General features: G+C 37.0%; 1 protein-coding gene across 1 annotated transcript; it reads left to right on the top strand.

The window, feature by feature from the left end:
• The first annotated feature begins 14,623 nt into the window (after window positions 1–14,623).
• LOC149162694 (uncharacterized) lies at window positions 14,624–15,907 on the top strand. Its single transcript, XM_089435269.1, has one exon. The coding sequence runs from the start codon at window positions 14,624–14,626 to the stop codon at window positions 15,905–15,907; it is 1,284 nt and encodes a 427-aa protein (XP_089291395.1).
• The last annotated feature ends 600 nt before the right edge of the window (window positions 15,908–16,507 follow it).

Here is a 16,507-nt window from a genome sequence, read left to right as displayed (position 1 = left end):
CGGACCAAAAACATAGGATCAAAAACTATCGGACTAATACCATGAACCAATCATGAAAGTGCGTGAACTTTTCTCTTGCATGAAGGGAACTTTTCTCTGCATGAAATTGCGTGAACTTTTCTCTACATGAAAGAAACGTTTCTCTGCATGAAAGTGCGTGAACTTTTCTCTACATGAAAGAAACTTTTATCTTCATGAAAGTGCGTGAACTTTTCCCTACATGAAAGAAACTTTTATCTTCATGAAAGTGCGTGAACTTTTCTCTACATGAAAGAAACTTTTATCTTCATGAAAGTGCGTGAAATTTTCTCTACATGAAAGTGCGTGAACTTTGTTGCACTATAATTTATCATCTGAGATGAGTGGGTTGCCATCAAGTACAACATATGTATCATAATGCCAACAATTTATAGTTCGTTGGCATTGCATCATATGCCCATATTCTCAGCATAAAACATTCTGATATAGTAGGGGCTCTTGATAATCATAGGGCTTCTCTTCGAAGGATTTTGGTGAATTTGGATCATAACACAACGAAAAAAATATAATATCTTGTTGGTTTATATACTCCTTTAACTCTTGTTTGTATTAATATAATATCATTATCTATTGCTAGTGTGCTTGTTGTCCTACTGGTTTCTTTTGTTGGGTTCGTTCTATTTGTTGTAGTTTTATATCTGTAGCAGATTCATAAGAATTGTTATTTTCGGTAGACAGTTATTACATGGTGTTGAGGATAATGTAATGTGTTGATATGTGTTGAGCATTTTCTATCAATTATAATATTATGTGATGAGGATACGGGGATATGATAATACAATTAATGGCAAGTCCATCATTCCTCATTCGTTAACATTGCATCATATGATCATATTCTCAACAGAGAACATTGTGATCGAGTAGGGGCTCCTCATAATAGTAGGGCTCTCTTTGGATCGTTTTGGTGCATTTGGACCATAGAAAACCAGAAAGCAATATAATATTTCATTTTTTCTCGATATCGATTTAGCTCTTGTGTGAAGTATTAACATGGCATTATCTATTTCTAGTGTGATTGCAAGAATTTCCATTTTTGGTAGAAGATTATTTCACTCACTTTATCATTAGTACTTGTAGATTGAGATCGATATGCTTACATGTGAAAAGTACATGAAATAGTTTTAGTTTAGTTCGAAAATGATAACTTACATGTAGCATTTCTCAAATCTATAGTAATCGATATGGGATTAGCAACCACTATTTTATTTCAATTCAATTGCGATTATTATGAAAATTATGGTACTTGTTTCGTATTCCATTAAATTTCTTATTGTCAATTTCGTTGTGATGCATCTTTAGCCGCACATATCCACAGTATGGATATAAATGCATGTCATAATCATGTCCCGGGAATTTCAATCACATAATTAGGAAAAAATCTCTTAGGTCAAGGTTTAATGCTCTTTCAAATAAATCTATGTGGAAACATTTCATTCAATTATCCAAAGTCTAAACCTTTATAAACCTTCAAGCAGAACCTTACAAAATTCTTCCATAATATTTGGTTAATTATTATTATCTACACATATCAATAATACCCTTTTAACTTGGATTTTAGTTTAATCCCAACATTAACCATAATATATTTATTCCTCTTTATTTCTATTATAACTCTTGTAAAAAGAAATTATACATAAACCATTTAACCCTTCATTAATTTACCATTCTGCCAATTCACACAACTTTACACTTTTACCGATGCTCAACCTGCACTTCAAATCTCCACCATTAATTCTCTTCCTTAAGATCCAATGGTTATCACGTCATATTGCGCCCTAACTAGCACGATGGATAAAATTCCAGAAACACGCGAGAAAAGATGTTTTTCTTCCCCCTCGGCATGCTATGTGTCACCTCCACATTTTGTCATGCACTCTTAAGGAATTCCACTTACCATTTTATTTCCATGCGAGATACCGTTTACCATCTTTCCCACTAGAACTCAAAGAAGTTAAACTTCTTTTGAATAACTCATTGGGTCTGCCCAGTGTGTTAACTCGTGCTCACATTTGAGAGTGATTACCATCATATTATCACCTGAATGAATGGTCATGATGAATCAATGAATAAAATTTGGTTAATAGATGCATCGGGTCTGTCAGTCGTGGATAGATCGAATGCTAGTTCTAACTTGATCATCGTAGGATCGTAGGATCTCCTCCCATAGACAATCACAACACTGTCATGAATGTTGTTAGTTTTATTCATGTTGTACACTTTGTCTTCATCCATCGGTTCATGATCTGAAAGACTTCACTGTTTGCAACACATTCACCTCAAAATTCCACTGTGTCACACCTCACAATCTTTGCAATTCCGCTACCATTTCTGAGCTTCTTCGGTGTATTTCTCACACGCCTAGTTCGCTTGTAGAATTGTCTACAGTCTTGATTGTGCACTATCCTCTATGTAAATTTGCTCAAGTTCACCTACACATCTGTATTCCACAGAAATATTCGAAAATTTACACACCGTTTGTAGTTCAATCACTTAGTTTACACTATATAATTCAGAATCAAATCTCTGTATATATATATAAACAAATATTTACAAAAGGGTTCTTTTCTCAGGATTTATTTCTAACGAGTGGCCTCTTCACCTACTCTCTTGCCTGTAGGCTCACAATTCAAACCTTTACTATCTATCTAAATTCTGAATCCCTCCATGCCTTGATGCTTATAATTTTTATACAAAAGGTTCTGTGAACCAATTCTGGTTCAGATCCTTAATAATTTCAACTAAACCCTAAGAATCCTCTCAATCCCAGAAATCATGAACTAATTGCTAGTTTAAGATCTATAATTAATTTCCAAATCTATCAATTCCTATGAACTCTCAACTATCCTAATTCTCTCATGTTCCCCTTCATTCGAGAACATTTACAATATGCCCCTCAACACTTAATTAGATCCTATTCTCATAAAATCACTCAAAAACATTAGAATTACATTAATTTGATGCGTAGGAAACCAACTTCCTAAGAAAACACAAGACCGCTAAATTATACTAAATGTACAAATTTTTGGAACCATGATGCTCCTGCATCAAACTCCCAAGATAGAAAACATTCATGATCTCCAGATCATGTGTCTTCATATGCCAATAAAAAAAACCTCCATGGTCCCAAACCTTAGTTTGTAACTGCCCAAATGCCTTGCACCTTTGTTGTTGTTGTATATATGTTGTCTTCTGGTTCATCTTCCTCTCTTCAATTAGTTTCAAATTCTAATTTATCACTCTTCCTACTATCATTTTCCTCAACCTGGAATGTTTCATCATCAACTGCCATAATTCTTCAATCTCCATCTCCAGCACATCCTTGGGTTGGTACATACTCCGCCATTTACTACTATCTTACTCTCTCAGAAATATAAACACAGAAAATGCATAAAACAAGAGAGACACAGATATACGTGGTTCACCCAGTTTGGGCTATTTCCATGGAGAAATAGCCAGTCCTTCTTTTCTATATATTATCCAGTAAACTGAAGAGATACAACCTACAGTAGATCCGCTGTAACACCCTCTTTGCTCTCAATCTCCTCTCTCTTCCTCACTCAGAATACAGATATACATAGACGCAATACAATTCCCTCATATATAGTGAGGGGTTCTAGGGAAAAAAAACTCTAAATTAAACATAAATTCTATTGTCAGATCATCCGCCTAATGAACAGCCCAAATTGACTAGAAATTACTATGCTTTTACAAGGCAATTTTACATCTATTTTTAGCTTGGGGGGCGTTTCCTCGGGACCCGACCGGGGGGGACAAGTCCCCCCCACACCCCCAGGCATGGAGGGCTGTACAGTCTTCCTGGGGTATACATCTGGCTGAAACCTTTGAATACAGAAGATAATCAGGCTCCACACCTAACAATCTCCCACGTGGAGACTGATTATAGCAACTCCACCGTTGCTTCATTTGCTAGAAAATGACTCCACTTTGGACCTAGTTGTTTCTCATCTTCTTCATCATACTTGAAGACCAATTGAAACTGAGTAGACTCTTATTTTCTCCCTGGTTACAACTTTTGTTAACATATCTGCAGGATTCTAGCTAGTGTGCATCTTTTCCAGCTTCAACTATCCATCTTCTAATGCTGACCGTATCAAATGGTACTTGAGCTATATATGTTTAGTCTTGGAATGAAATGCAGAGTTCTTTGCAAGATGTATGGCACTCTGGCTATCATTGCATAACATGCCCAACTCCTGTTTTTTACCTAATTCATCTAGAAACCTTTGTAACCAAATCATTTCTTTACTAGCCTCTGTAGCAGCAACATACTTTGCTTCTGTTGTTGAAAGTGAAACAACACTTTGGATTTTTGAAACCCAACTGACAGCTATTCCACCTACAGTAAATACATATCCCGTAGTGCTCCTCCTATTATCTCTGTCACCTGCCATATTTACATCAACATATCCCTGTAGAGCATTGTTTGAACCACCAAAGCATAATGCTTGATTTGTGGTACCTCTCAAATACCTGAGAATCCACTTCACCGCCATCCAATGTTCTTTTCCTGGATTGTTCATGTACCTACTTACAACTCCCACTGCATGTGCAATATCAGGCCTTGTGTAGACCATTGCATACATTAAGCTTCCAACTACTGATGCATATGGAACTTTAGACATCTGAGCCATTTCTTCTTGAGTCTTGGGACACACCTCCTTACTTAATTTTAAATGTCTAGCTAAAGGTATAATAACTGGTTTTTCATGCTGCATATTAAAACTTTTCAACACCTTTTCTATGTACTCACTTTGAGACAGTCTTATTTTGTGATTCTTCCTGTCTCTAGTTATTCTCATACCAAGGATTTGTTTTGCAACACCCAAATCCTTCATTGCAAATGAGTTTGCCAATTTCCTTTTGAGCACATTTATTTCCTGCATGTTAGAACCTGCAACAAGCATGTCATCTACATACAATAACAATATAATATAGCTTCCATAATTTTTGCCTTTTGAGATAAACACAATGATCAGAGTGACAACTAGTATAACCTTATTCAGACATAAACCTTTCAAATTTTAGATACCACTGCCTTGGAGCCTGTTTTAAGCCATACAAGCTCTTCTTCAACCTTCACACTAGTTTCTCCTTCCCTTTTACCTCATATCCTTGTGGCTGTCGCATATATATCTCTTCCTCCAAATCCCCATGGAGAAAGGTTGTCTTTACATATAACTGCTCAAGATGAAAATCTTCAACTACTACTAGACTTAAAATAGTTATGATTGAAGTCATTTTAGCAACAAGAGAAAATATTTCATCAAAATCTATACCTTTCTTCTGTGCAAACCCCTTCACCACAAGTCTAGCTTTGTACCTCTGTTTTACTCCATCTTCTTCCTTCAGCTTGTAAACCCATTTATTCTGCAATGTTGTTTTACCTGCAGGCAACCTGACTAAGTCCCAAGTCTGGTTATGTGCTGAGGAGTCCATCTCTTCTTTCATGGCTTGCTCCCACTTCTTCTTGGTTTCTACCTGCACTATTTCTTCATAACATTTTGGTTCACCAGAATCAGTCAACAATACATAATATAATGCAGGAGAGTATCATTCAGGGGGTCTACTTATCCTAGTAGATCTTATAACACCACTTTCTAGTCTTTGACGTGCTTGTTGTTGTTGTGGTTGTTTCTCTAGCTGTTGATCATTATGATCTTTAGGCACCATCACTTTTCTTGTGATATCATCAAGCACTGTGTATTCACTATTTTCTTTTTCTTGTTTCTTTTCCTACAACTGATTCTTATACAAGACCTTTTCATTGAATATTACATCTCTGCTCCTAATGATTTTGTGATTTTCATAATCATATAAACGATAACCAAAATCATTAACACCATATCCAATAAAGGTACATTTCTTTGAATTTGCCTCAAGCTTTGTTTTATTTTCTTTATTAATGTGGACAAAGGCTTCAGAACCAAAAGTCTTTAAAAATGAGTAGTTTACCTTTTTACCTGTCCATGCCTCTTCTGGAATACCACCATCCAAGGAACTTGAAGGCCCTCTATTTATTAGATAAATAATAGTATCTACAACATCTACCCAAAATTGTAAAGGCAATCCTGCATGCAATCTCATGCACCTTGCATGCTCCATGATTGTCCCGTTCATCCTTTCTGACACACCATTTTCTTGTGGTGTTCCTGGAACTGTCTTCTCTCTATGAACTCCATTCTCTGAACAGTACCTATCAAACTCTTTGCTAAAATATTCTCCTCCATTATCTGATCTGAGACACTTCAACCTTTTCCCTGTCTCATTTTCAGCCAAAGCTTTCCATTTCTTGAAGGTATCAAATACATCAGATTTATTTCGAATACAATAAATCTAGGTTTTTCTGGTTGCATAATCAACAAAAGTAACATAATAACGAGAGCCACCAAGAGATGATACTTGAGCAGGTCTCCATACATCAGTATGCACAATCTCTAATTTTTCACTCTTCTTTTCTTTCCCAACTCTAAGGAATCTGACTCTCTTCTATGTTCCATAAACACAATTCTCACAGAATTTTAAATCAACATGCTTCAAACCTGGCAAAAAATTTCTTGAGTGAAGAATCTGTATCCCCTTCTCACTCATGTGCCCAAGCTTATGATGCCACAATGCTGTATCTTCTCTTGTAGAGGTTAAAGCATTAACAAAATTAGAAATACCATTGCATAAATACAATGTACCAACCTTTCCACCTTTTGCAATTACCAAGGATCCTTTAGTGACCCTCCAGGTTTTATCTGTGAAAGTACTTATGCAACCTTCACCTCCCAACTACCCTGTTGAAATCAAATTTTTCTTCAGATCTGGAACATGCCTTACCTCCTTCAATAGCCATTGATTTCCATTTTGTTGTTTTATGAAAATTGTACCCATTCCAACGATTTTACAGGGTTTATCATCACCCAATCGAACCTGTCCAAAATCTCCTTGAACATAATCATGAAAATGTTTCCTATCAGGTGTGGCATGGAATGAGGCCCCTGAATCTACCACCAAGGCATCAATAATATTTTCTAATGAAAGAATCAAGGCATCTTGCAACACATCACCTGTCACATTCACTTCATGATTAGTTTCTTACTGCGCGTCTCCTTCTTTTCCCTTCCGAGACTTGCAGTCTTTCTTCATGTGTCCTTTCTTCCCACATTTCCAGCACACTATCCCCAATCTGGACTTGGATCTACCTTTTCTTGACTTACTACGATATCCTGGGCTCTTTCCTCTTTCCATTTTACTTCAACTAGTCTCTGCAGTCAAAGCATTACCTAATGTCTCACTAGAGATTTTCTGTCACATTTCCTCGCTAAGGATTGCACCGACAACATCATCAAACTTTAAAGTACTAGATCTAGACACAGAGTTACTAATGGCCATAACTGAACCATTCCAACTTTCTGGCAATGAGCACAGAAATAACAAAGCCCTAACTTCATCATCAAAATTTACCCCTAGAGAACTTAAATGACTTGTAACTGTATTAAAATCATTTAAATGATCAGCAACAGATCCACCCCCTGACATCTTCATATTAAATAAACGCTTCATAAGAAATACCTTATTTGACACCGAGGGTTCTTCATATAGTTTGTCTAACGCTGAAATTAAACCCTGTGTTGTCGTTTCCTTTGAAATATTGAATGCTACCGACACTACTAGGCATAGCCATTTTGTTCCAAGTGCCTTTCTATCTAAAATATCCCATTCTGTGTCTGTCATACTCGTCTGATTCTTTGTCTTTCCGCTCAATGGTAGGTAAGATCTCTCTGATACAGATAATCTTCCATTTGCATCTTCCACAACTGGTAGTTTTGGCCATTGAATTTTTCAACCCTAAACCTACCATCTTCCGCCATTGCTCCCACTCGAACCAGGAACCCTTCTCTCCTGTGAGTTTATTAGCCAAATAGACCTTCGGCTTTGACACCATTTGTTAGAAAATTATATATTACGGACCAATGGAACACATAAAATATTGCAGAAATATTAACACAGAAAACACATAAAACAAGAGAGACACAGATATACGTGGTTCACCCAGTTTGGGCTACGTCCACAGAGAAATAGCCAGTCCTTCTTTTTATATATTATCCAGCAAACTGAAGAGATACAACCTACAGTAGATCCACTATAACACCCTCTTCACTCTCAATCTCCTCTCTCTTCCCCACTCAGAATACAGATATACATAGACGCAATACAATTCCCTCATATATAGTGAGGGGTTGCCTTCTAGGGAAAAAACCCTAAATTAAACATAACTTCTACTGTCAGATCATTCGCCTAATGAATGTCCCAGATTGACTAGAAATCACTAGACTTTTACAAGGAAATTTTACATCTATTTTTAGCTTTGGGGGCACTGCCCCAGACCCCCACTGGGGGGACAAGTCCCCCCGCATCCCCTTGCGTGGAGGGGTGTACAATCTTCCTGTCGTATACATTTAGCTGAAACCTTTGAATACAGAATATAATCAGGCTCCACACCTAACAATCTATGTGGAAACATTTCATTCAATTATCCAAAGTCTAAACCTTTATAAACATTCGAGCAGAACCTTATAAAATTCTTCCATAATCTTTGGTTAATTATTATTATCCACACATATCAATAATACCCCTTTAACTTGGATTTTAGTTTAATCCAAACATTAACCATACTATATTTATTCTGCTTTATTTCTATTTTAACTCTTGTATAGTAGAAATTATACATAAACCATTTAACCCTTTGTTAATTTACCATTTTGTCAATTCACACGAATTTGCACATTTATTGATGCCCAACCTACACTTCAAATCTCCACCGTTAATTCTCTTCTTACAGACCCAATGGTTATCGCATCATACCGCGCTCTAACTAGCACAACGGATAAAATTCCGGAAGCATGTGAGAAAAGTTGTTTTGCTTCCCCCTCGGCATGCTACATGTCACATCCATGTTTTATCGCGCGCTCTCAAGGAATTCCGCTTACCATTTTATTTCCATGCGATATATTGCTTACCATCTTTGTCGTTGAAACTCAAAGAAGTTAAACTTCTTTTAAATAACTCATCGGGTCCTCCCAGTGTGTTAACGCGTTCTCAAATTTGATAGTGATTATCATCCGATTATCACTAGAACGAACGATCATGATGAACTGACAAATAAAATTTGGTTAATAGATGCATTGGGTCGTCGGCTTTGGATAGCTCGCATGCTAGTTCAAACCCAGTCATCATAGGATCATAGGATCTCCTACCATCGACGATCACAACACTCTCGTGATTGATGTCAGTTTTATTCACGTTCTGCACTTTTTCTTCCTCCACCAGTTCATGATCTAAAAGAATTCTTTGTTTACAACACATTCACCTCAAAATTCCACCGTGTCACACCTCGCAATCTTTGCAATTCTGCTACCATTTATGAGCTTCTTCGGTGTATTTCTCACACGCCGAGTTTGCATGTAGAACTGTCTACAGTCTCGATTGCGCACTATTGATTATGCACTGTCCTTTGTGTAAATTTGCTCAAGTTCACCTACACATCTATATTCCACATTAATATTCCACAATTTACACACAGTTTGTAGTTTAATCACTTCCTGTACACTATATAATTCATAATTGAATCTATATATAGATATATATATATATATATACATATATATATAGATATATATATATATATATATATATATATATATATATATATATATCTATATATAGATATATATATATATATCTATATATAAACAAATATTTACAAAAGGGTTATTTTCTTAGGCTTGATTTCTAATCAGTGGCCTCTTCACCTACTGTCTTGCCCGTAAGCTCACAATTCAAACCTTTAATATCTATCTAAATTCTGAATCCCTCCATGCCTTGATGCTTATAATTTTTATACAAAAGGTTCTGTGAACCAATTCTCGTTGAGATCCTTAATAATTTAAACTAAACCCTAAGAATCCTCTCAATCGTAGAAATCATGAACTAATTCCTAATTTAATATCTACAATTAATTTCCAAATCTATCCATTCCTATGAACTCTCAACTATCTTGATTCTCTCATGTTCCCCTTCATTCGATAACATTTACAATATGCTTCTCAATACTTAATTAGATCCTATTCTCATAAAATTACACAAAAGCATTAGAATTACATTAATTTGATGCATAGGAAACCAACTTCCTTAAAAAACACAAGATCCCTAAATTCTACTAAATGTACAAATTTTTGGAACCATGATGCTTCTGCATCACGTTGACTTTCCATCATCAATGTTTCATTAAAAGCATTGTGATGGTTAAAAATCCAGTGTAAATAATAATGTATCTAGGTAATGATGAGGAAGATTAAACTGTGATTAGGAAATACTGTCACTAGTTTATTTCAATTCAATTGTCATTATTATTATTATAGAAATTATGGTAATTTATTAGTATTCAGATATGGATTGCATTAAATTACTTCCTGTCACTTCTCGTGGTTGTACATTGTCAATATTGCATTGATAACAATGTATCTAGATAACGATGAGCATGATTAAAATGTGATTAGGAAATAATGTCGATTAGTTTCTTTCAGCTCAGTTGTCAACTCTCTATGAGGAGCAGAAAGAGAAGTTTCACTTCTTGAGGAGAAAAATTCATGGTCAGTTGAATGTTGGCAGTGGCAAGATACACAAGTCATTGTGTGGGATACTCTTACAAATTTCCTGATCGTATATCATATGAATTTTTATAGAGGATGGGGTATGTGTGGGAGAATGGGGAATATTATCATGTTTTGTTGTGACAATTGTTTACTGTGTGGTTTACGAATTTTTTGCGGGAGAGCAGTTGCATACAGATTTTGAGATTAGAGCCTTTTATTTTGATGAAATTATTAATATTCTTAATTTCAATGTTATGATTTTTCTAGACTGTGCAATCTTGATCTTCATTATCAGATGAGAAATTCTTTTTCATCTCTTTCTAGTTTAGTCTCGCTAAAAGTTAATATGTCAAGCTTGTACAGTGGTAGTTATGCAGAGGAAGCATGTGGTTTTTCGAAGGTGGTTGTGCAAAGGAAACATGTACAGAAGAAACATGTGTCGAGGAATTTGTGTGGAGACTGGCATTAATCAATTAATTCATTATTGTTTTGAGCACTAGTGCTAAAATTGAATCTTTGTGGAGAACGAGGTATGTGTGGGAGATTTCATTGTGCAGAGATTTTACTTTGTTGATCTTTTATGGCAAAGAAAAAATTAGGATAGCATATTTTCAAAAGAACTATGATTATGTATCATATGAAGGTATGTGTAGGAGAATGGGAAATACTATTATGTTCCGTTGTGCAAAGATGGTGTATTCTTAATGATTTCGTGAACATATCTAATACTTTTACAAATTTTCACATCATATATAGTATAAATGTTTACGAAAGATGAAGTATGCGTGAGGGATAAATTTCGTACATATTTTCTTTTAGAACTATGAATCTTTGTAGAGGATGGGGTGTTTCTAAGAGAACATAATGATTAAAGCTATTAATTTTCATTGTGAGGTGTTTTTACTGTTATTTTATGTAGGTGATAGGTGGTGCATAAAGAAATTTTGTAATTATACTTCTTTTCCTTATGCAGTAGCACATAAAAACTTGCGCTTAGCTATTTCCCTACTCAGTAATGCTTTAAAAAGACTCATTTATAATTGACTACTGTAGATTTTATGACTTACTACATAAACTATCAATTTTCCAAACAAATCTAATACTTTTACAAATTTCATGATTGTATATGATATGAATGAGTATGTGCAGGAGAGTGGGGAATCTTATTCTGTTTTTTTGTATGGAGATTTTAATTTTCTAAGTACTAATTATGTGTGGGGGGACAATTGTGAAGAGATTTGATTTTAGAACTATGAAACTTTGTAGAGGACAAGGTATTTGCGAGAGAACATAATGATTAAAATTGTTAATTTTCATTGCGCATTAATTTTATAGTGTGTATTGTGTGGGTGAATGGGTGGTGCATAACGCACATTTGTAATTTTGTCTCTTTTCAAAAGTTCACAAATACCCATTTACAATTGACTACTATAATTTCTATGAGTTACAATATAAGCTTTAATATGGGTTTTGCATAGGAAAATATTTGTATAAGAAAATAGGTTTCTACCTTTAGTAGGACTTATTTAAATACTTATTTTCTTTAATTGGTCCTTTTATCACTCTGTAATTTAATAAGGCTGGGAAATAATTGCAGAGGTAACCACAAAACCACTTTGGAAGCTGGGATCTAGCCCTCCTAGTTTCAGAGAGGGATCTCTCTATCAAATTTAGATTTGTTTGGTTTCGAATATTAGGCTAGGTATAAAATTTCAAGGTTTGGTTTATGAATTGGTTTGAAATGTATGGTTGATTGATGTATAGATTAACGTTGGGCTATGGAGTTTGTAACTTGAAGGATGGATTTGTTTCAGTATTTTGTAGATATATTTCACACGGAAAGGTAGCCAAACTAATTGGATTCTTTAATTTTAAATGAAGTGAATAAGAAGAAGAGAAAGGATTTACATTATGTAAATAACAATTAAGAATTATTTTACTTAATATCAGTCAAATACATTAAAATTATTCAAAGCTAGAATCAAAGTGTACATCAAAACAAATTATGTTCTTCAACTTTCTATTAGATAATTCAAATTATGAAAGCACGCAAATATGGTAAACAAAGAGTAATAAACACATAAAATGATAGAGGCACTTCACCAAGAATTTGACACAAGAATCCTGTGAAAGAGCTTTTTATATTATTGATAAGTACACTGAAGCTTGAAAATGTACAATAGCTTTTTGAGATGCAAAAACCAACCACTATTTTTCAATTGATGAAGTATTTATACAATTTCTTCACAAAATATCTTGATAGAAAATATCAAGATTCATTACAAATATCTGAAAACTATATTACACAAATATGACTAAACTATAGGACATTCAAAACTAATGAATCTACTTGGAACAACCTTTGGGGATTGCTGGTAATAAGGAACAAGATAGGGTTACCATGGACTGTTGGCTTATGGTGGGAGGCGATTTTGAATTTGGAGCTCCCGCACGACCGCCATAGACTAGTTCTTCTTCTTCTAGGCCCCGCCTGGTAGCTCCGCTGCTGGGTTTGTCTTCTCTGCGCCCCCCCTGGGCTCCCCTCCGCCTTTCGGTCTCTCTCGAGCATCCTGCCTGCCCCGAGCTCTGGGGCCCCTCCCTTCAGCCTTCGTTTTCTCCCTGGCTCGTCTGCGTTCTGGCTCTCCTTCGCAACAATGGCTGGGACTGATCCATCATCCCCAGACTTGGAAGACTATGAGAAACTGTTCGCATCTCTTATCCTTGAGAATGCCTCAACAAGAATCTGTCCATCTGCGTCAAAGTTCGTCAAGAAACTTGATGAAATCCCTGAAGTATCTCTTCCACCCACCCTCCCGAGGAAGGCCGCAATCGCTTTAGCTGAGAGAGGCCTCGTTGGCCAGTTCACTGGCCTCTGGCCTTCGCCCAGAGCAGTCCAAAAATGGGTGGAACGTAACTGGAATGCGATAATACAAGGAAAAATAGCTATCAGATTCTGTGGAAGGGGCTTCTACACCTTTCTGTTTGAATCAAAAGAGGACAGGAACCTTATCTTTACAAATGGCCCCTATTTCATGGATTCAAGAGGCCTCTACCTAAACAGATGGTCTCCCAACTTCGATCCGAAAATGGACATCCCAAATGTTGTCCCGGTTTGTGTCCGTCTACCCCATTTGTTGCTCCACTGCTGGGGAGATGAATCAATAAAGGCTATTGGGAACACGGTCGGCTAATACATTGACAGATCTGAGCCAAAGGAGAATATGCATGCTTGTGCAAGGATCTGCGTAGAAGTTGATCTCAGGAAAGGCCTACCAGAAGCCATCAAGATCAAATTAGATCAATGGACACACATCCAACAGATAGACTACGAGTAGCTACCCTTCAAATGTAAGCTATGTCACGAATATGGACATTTTGCAAATAGATGTAGCAAGTTAAAAATAAATGAGTCTAATGGAAATGTTGAAACCTCCAAAGGCTCTTGCGAGCAAGTAAAAAAGAAGAAATCTACCCCTTTTCAAGGCCCTAGCTCCAAGCCTCCTCCAAAAACCCTAAATTCCCCTCCTCCTCCCCCTTCTAGTTCAGCCCCTCCCTTCCCCTCATCCTCCAACCCTTTTCAATCCCTGTCAATCGATGATCCCCTATCCCCCCTCGCATCTCCCCGAGCCACTGCCCTCGCAGTCATACCCTCCCCCTTGCTACCTCCATACACTCCCCCCCCCAACCATTGAGCGAATCCTTACCAGAAACAAATTGAAAGAAGTTAGCCTCTCCTCTGATCCTCCAAGAAAAGCAGGCAGGAAGTCGAATAAAGAAATTAGAGACGAAACAGCAGTGAAAGAAATGGCCACTGGAACATACCTGGACAAACAAAAAGGAAGTGGGGAAAAGACAAAGGAGAGGAGCGGGACTCACCCAAAAATTGGTAAATGATGATATTGGTCTCTTGGAATTGCAGGGGGATGGGCTCCTCCCTAAAATCAAATGCAGTCTGGGATTTAATCAATCAAGAGCAGCCAGACCTCTTCCTCATCCAGGAGACCAAAATATCTGAACAAGACTTCCAAAATCATATCAAAAGATACAAAAGTTTTACAGGTATAGCAATAGGTGCAGCAGGTGCCTCAGGAGGCATAGGAACTCTATGGAACAAGAACAAATGGGACCTCACCAACCAAAATTCTTGCAATTGGTGGGTAAGAACAGACCTTAAAAACAAAGTCTCAAAAGAAGATTACACTATCTACAACATCTACGCCCCAAACCACTACAGGGATAAAGCTCTTTGCTGGGACTCAATAAACTCAGATTTGCAGTCCGCTCAAGATAGGAACATTTTCTTGGGTGGAGATCTGAATCTAATAAGGAACATTGAGGAAAAACTAGGTGGGAACTTCCTCGCAGACCCTTCAAGAGATTCTCTGGAAGCAATAATTCAAACTCACAACCTTATTGATATTCCCCCTTATAACGGGAAATTTACATGGAGCAACAAAAGAGCTGGCATCCACAACATTAAAGAGAGACTAGACAGAATCCTTGTACATGAAAGAATTGTCGCAGGCTTTTCCTCAGTCAAAAACAAAATTGTCCATGCCTCTGCCTCAGACCATAAGCCCGTGGTCATGATTCTTGACAAGGGAAGAAATCTGGGGCCTCTCCCCTTCAAATACGACAAATCCTGGGATTCTAAAGACGATTTTCGTAAACTTATCAAATATCAATGGGCTAAGGAAGTCATTGGTTCGCCCCACTACATTTGGGAAACAAAATTAAAGTCTCTAAGAACAGCCATAAAACAGTGGGCAAGAGCAAACGCAGCAATGGAAAACAAAAAAAGAGCAGATCTTCATAAGCAGTTGGAACAGTGGAACCAGGAAAAAGAGAACAACCAATCCACAAAGGAAGACCAAACCCAAGAAAATCAAATGTATAGGGAACTTGACAGGCAAAATAGAGTGGAGGAAGAAGAACAACGACAGAAATCAAGGTGTCTCTGGCTCAGAGCTGGAGATAAAAACACCTCCTTCTTCTACAATAACATAAAACTCAGACGTGCCAGAAACCAAATCGCCAAAATTGTGGCAGAGGGGAAAGAGATTAGCGATCAAGAGGGAATCAAAGAGGCAGCGCACAAACATTTTCAATCTCTATTATTAGTAGTTCCACAGACTTCGAACAGCACAGATTTCCTTAGACCAGTCGAGAGTAAAATTTCTGATCTGCAAAATAAAGAATTGGACTAGGATGTATCAGAAGAGGAGATCAGGTTGGCGGCCTTTAGCATGCAGCCGGACAAGGCCTCGGGACCTGACGGTTTCACTGTCGCCTTCTATAGAAATCATTGGGACACAACAAAAAAATACTATGTCAGGATGGTAAAAAATGTTTTTAAAAAATACAAGATGAGGGAAAATACTAAATCCTCCCACCTTGCCCTCAAAATCCCCTCTCCTTCGACCGTTTTAGACCTATTTCTCTATGCAACGTCTCTTACAAGATAGTCACTAAAATCCTAGCCAACGGGCTCAAAAAGCTCCTCCCCTATCTTATTTCAGAGAACCAAGGCGGATTTTTCCCTCATAGACAAATCACGCAAAACGTCATTTTGATACAAGAAGCAATCCACAGTAGCATTAACAGGAAAGAAAGAGGCATGATCATCAAAGTAGACATGGCAAATGCCTTCGACAGGGTTGACCATCACTTCCTGACAGACGTCCTCAGAAAATTCGGGATCTCCAACAAATTCATAAGCATCATCATGGAGTGCATCTCTAACCCCTGGACCACCCCCCTGATCAATGGCAGACCTAGCAGCTACTTCAGAAGCTCTAGGGGACTGA

The sequence above is a fragment of the Pinus tabuliformis genome, chromosome 5_2, assembly GCF_031772625.1.
Source record: "Pinus tabuliformis cultivar Carrire ecotype Pingquan chromosome 5_2, CPIR1, whole genome shotgun sequence".
Classification (NCBI taxonomy): domain Eukaryota; kingdom Viridiplantae; phylum Streptophyta; class Pinopsida; order Pinales; family Pinaceae; genus Pinus; species Pinus tabuliformis.
Note: the sequence above shows the minus strand (reverse complement) of the source record. Positions and strands in the feature narration are given on the sequence as shown.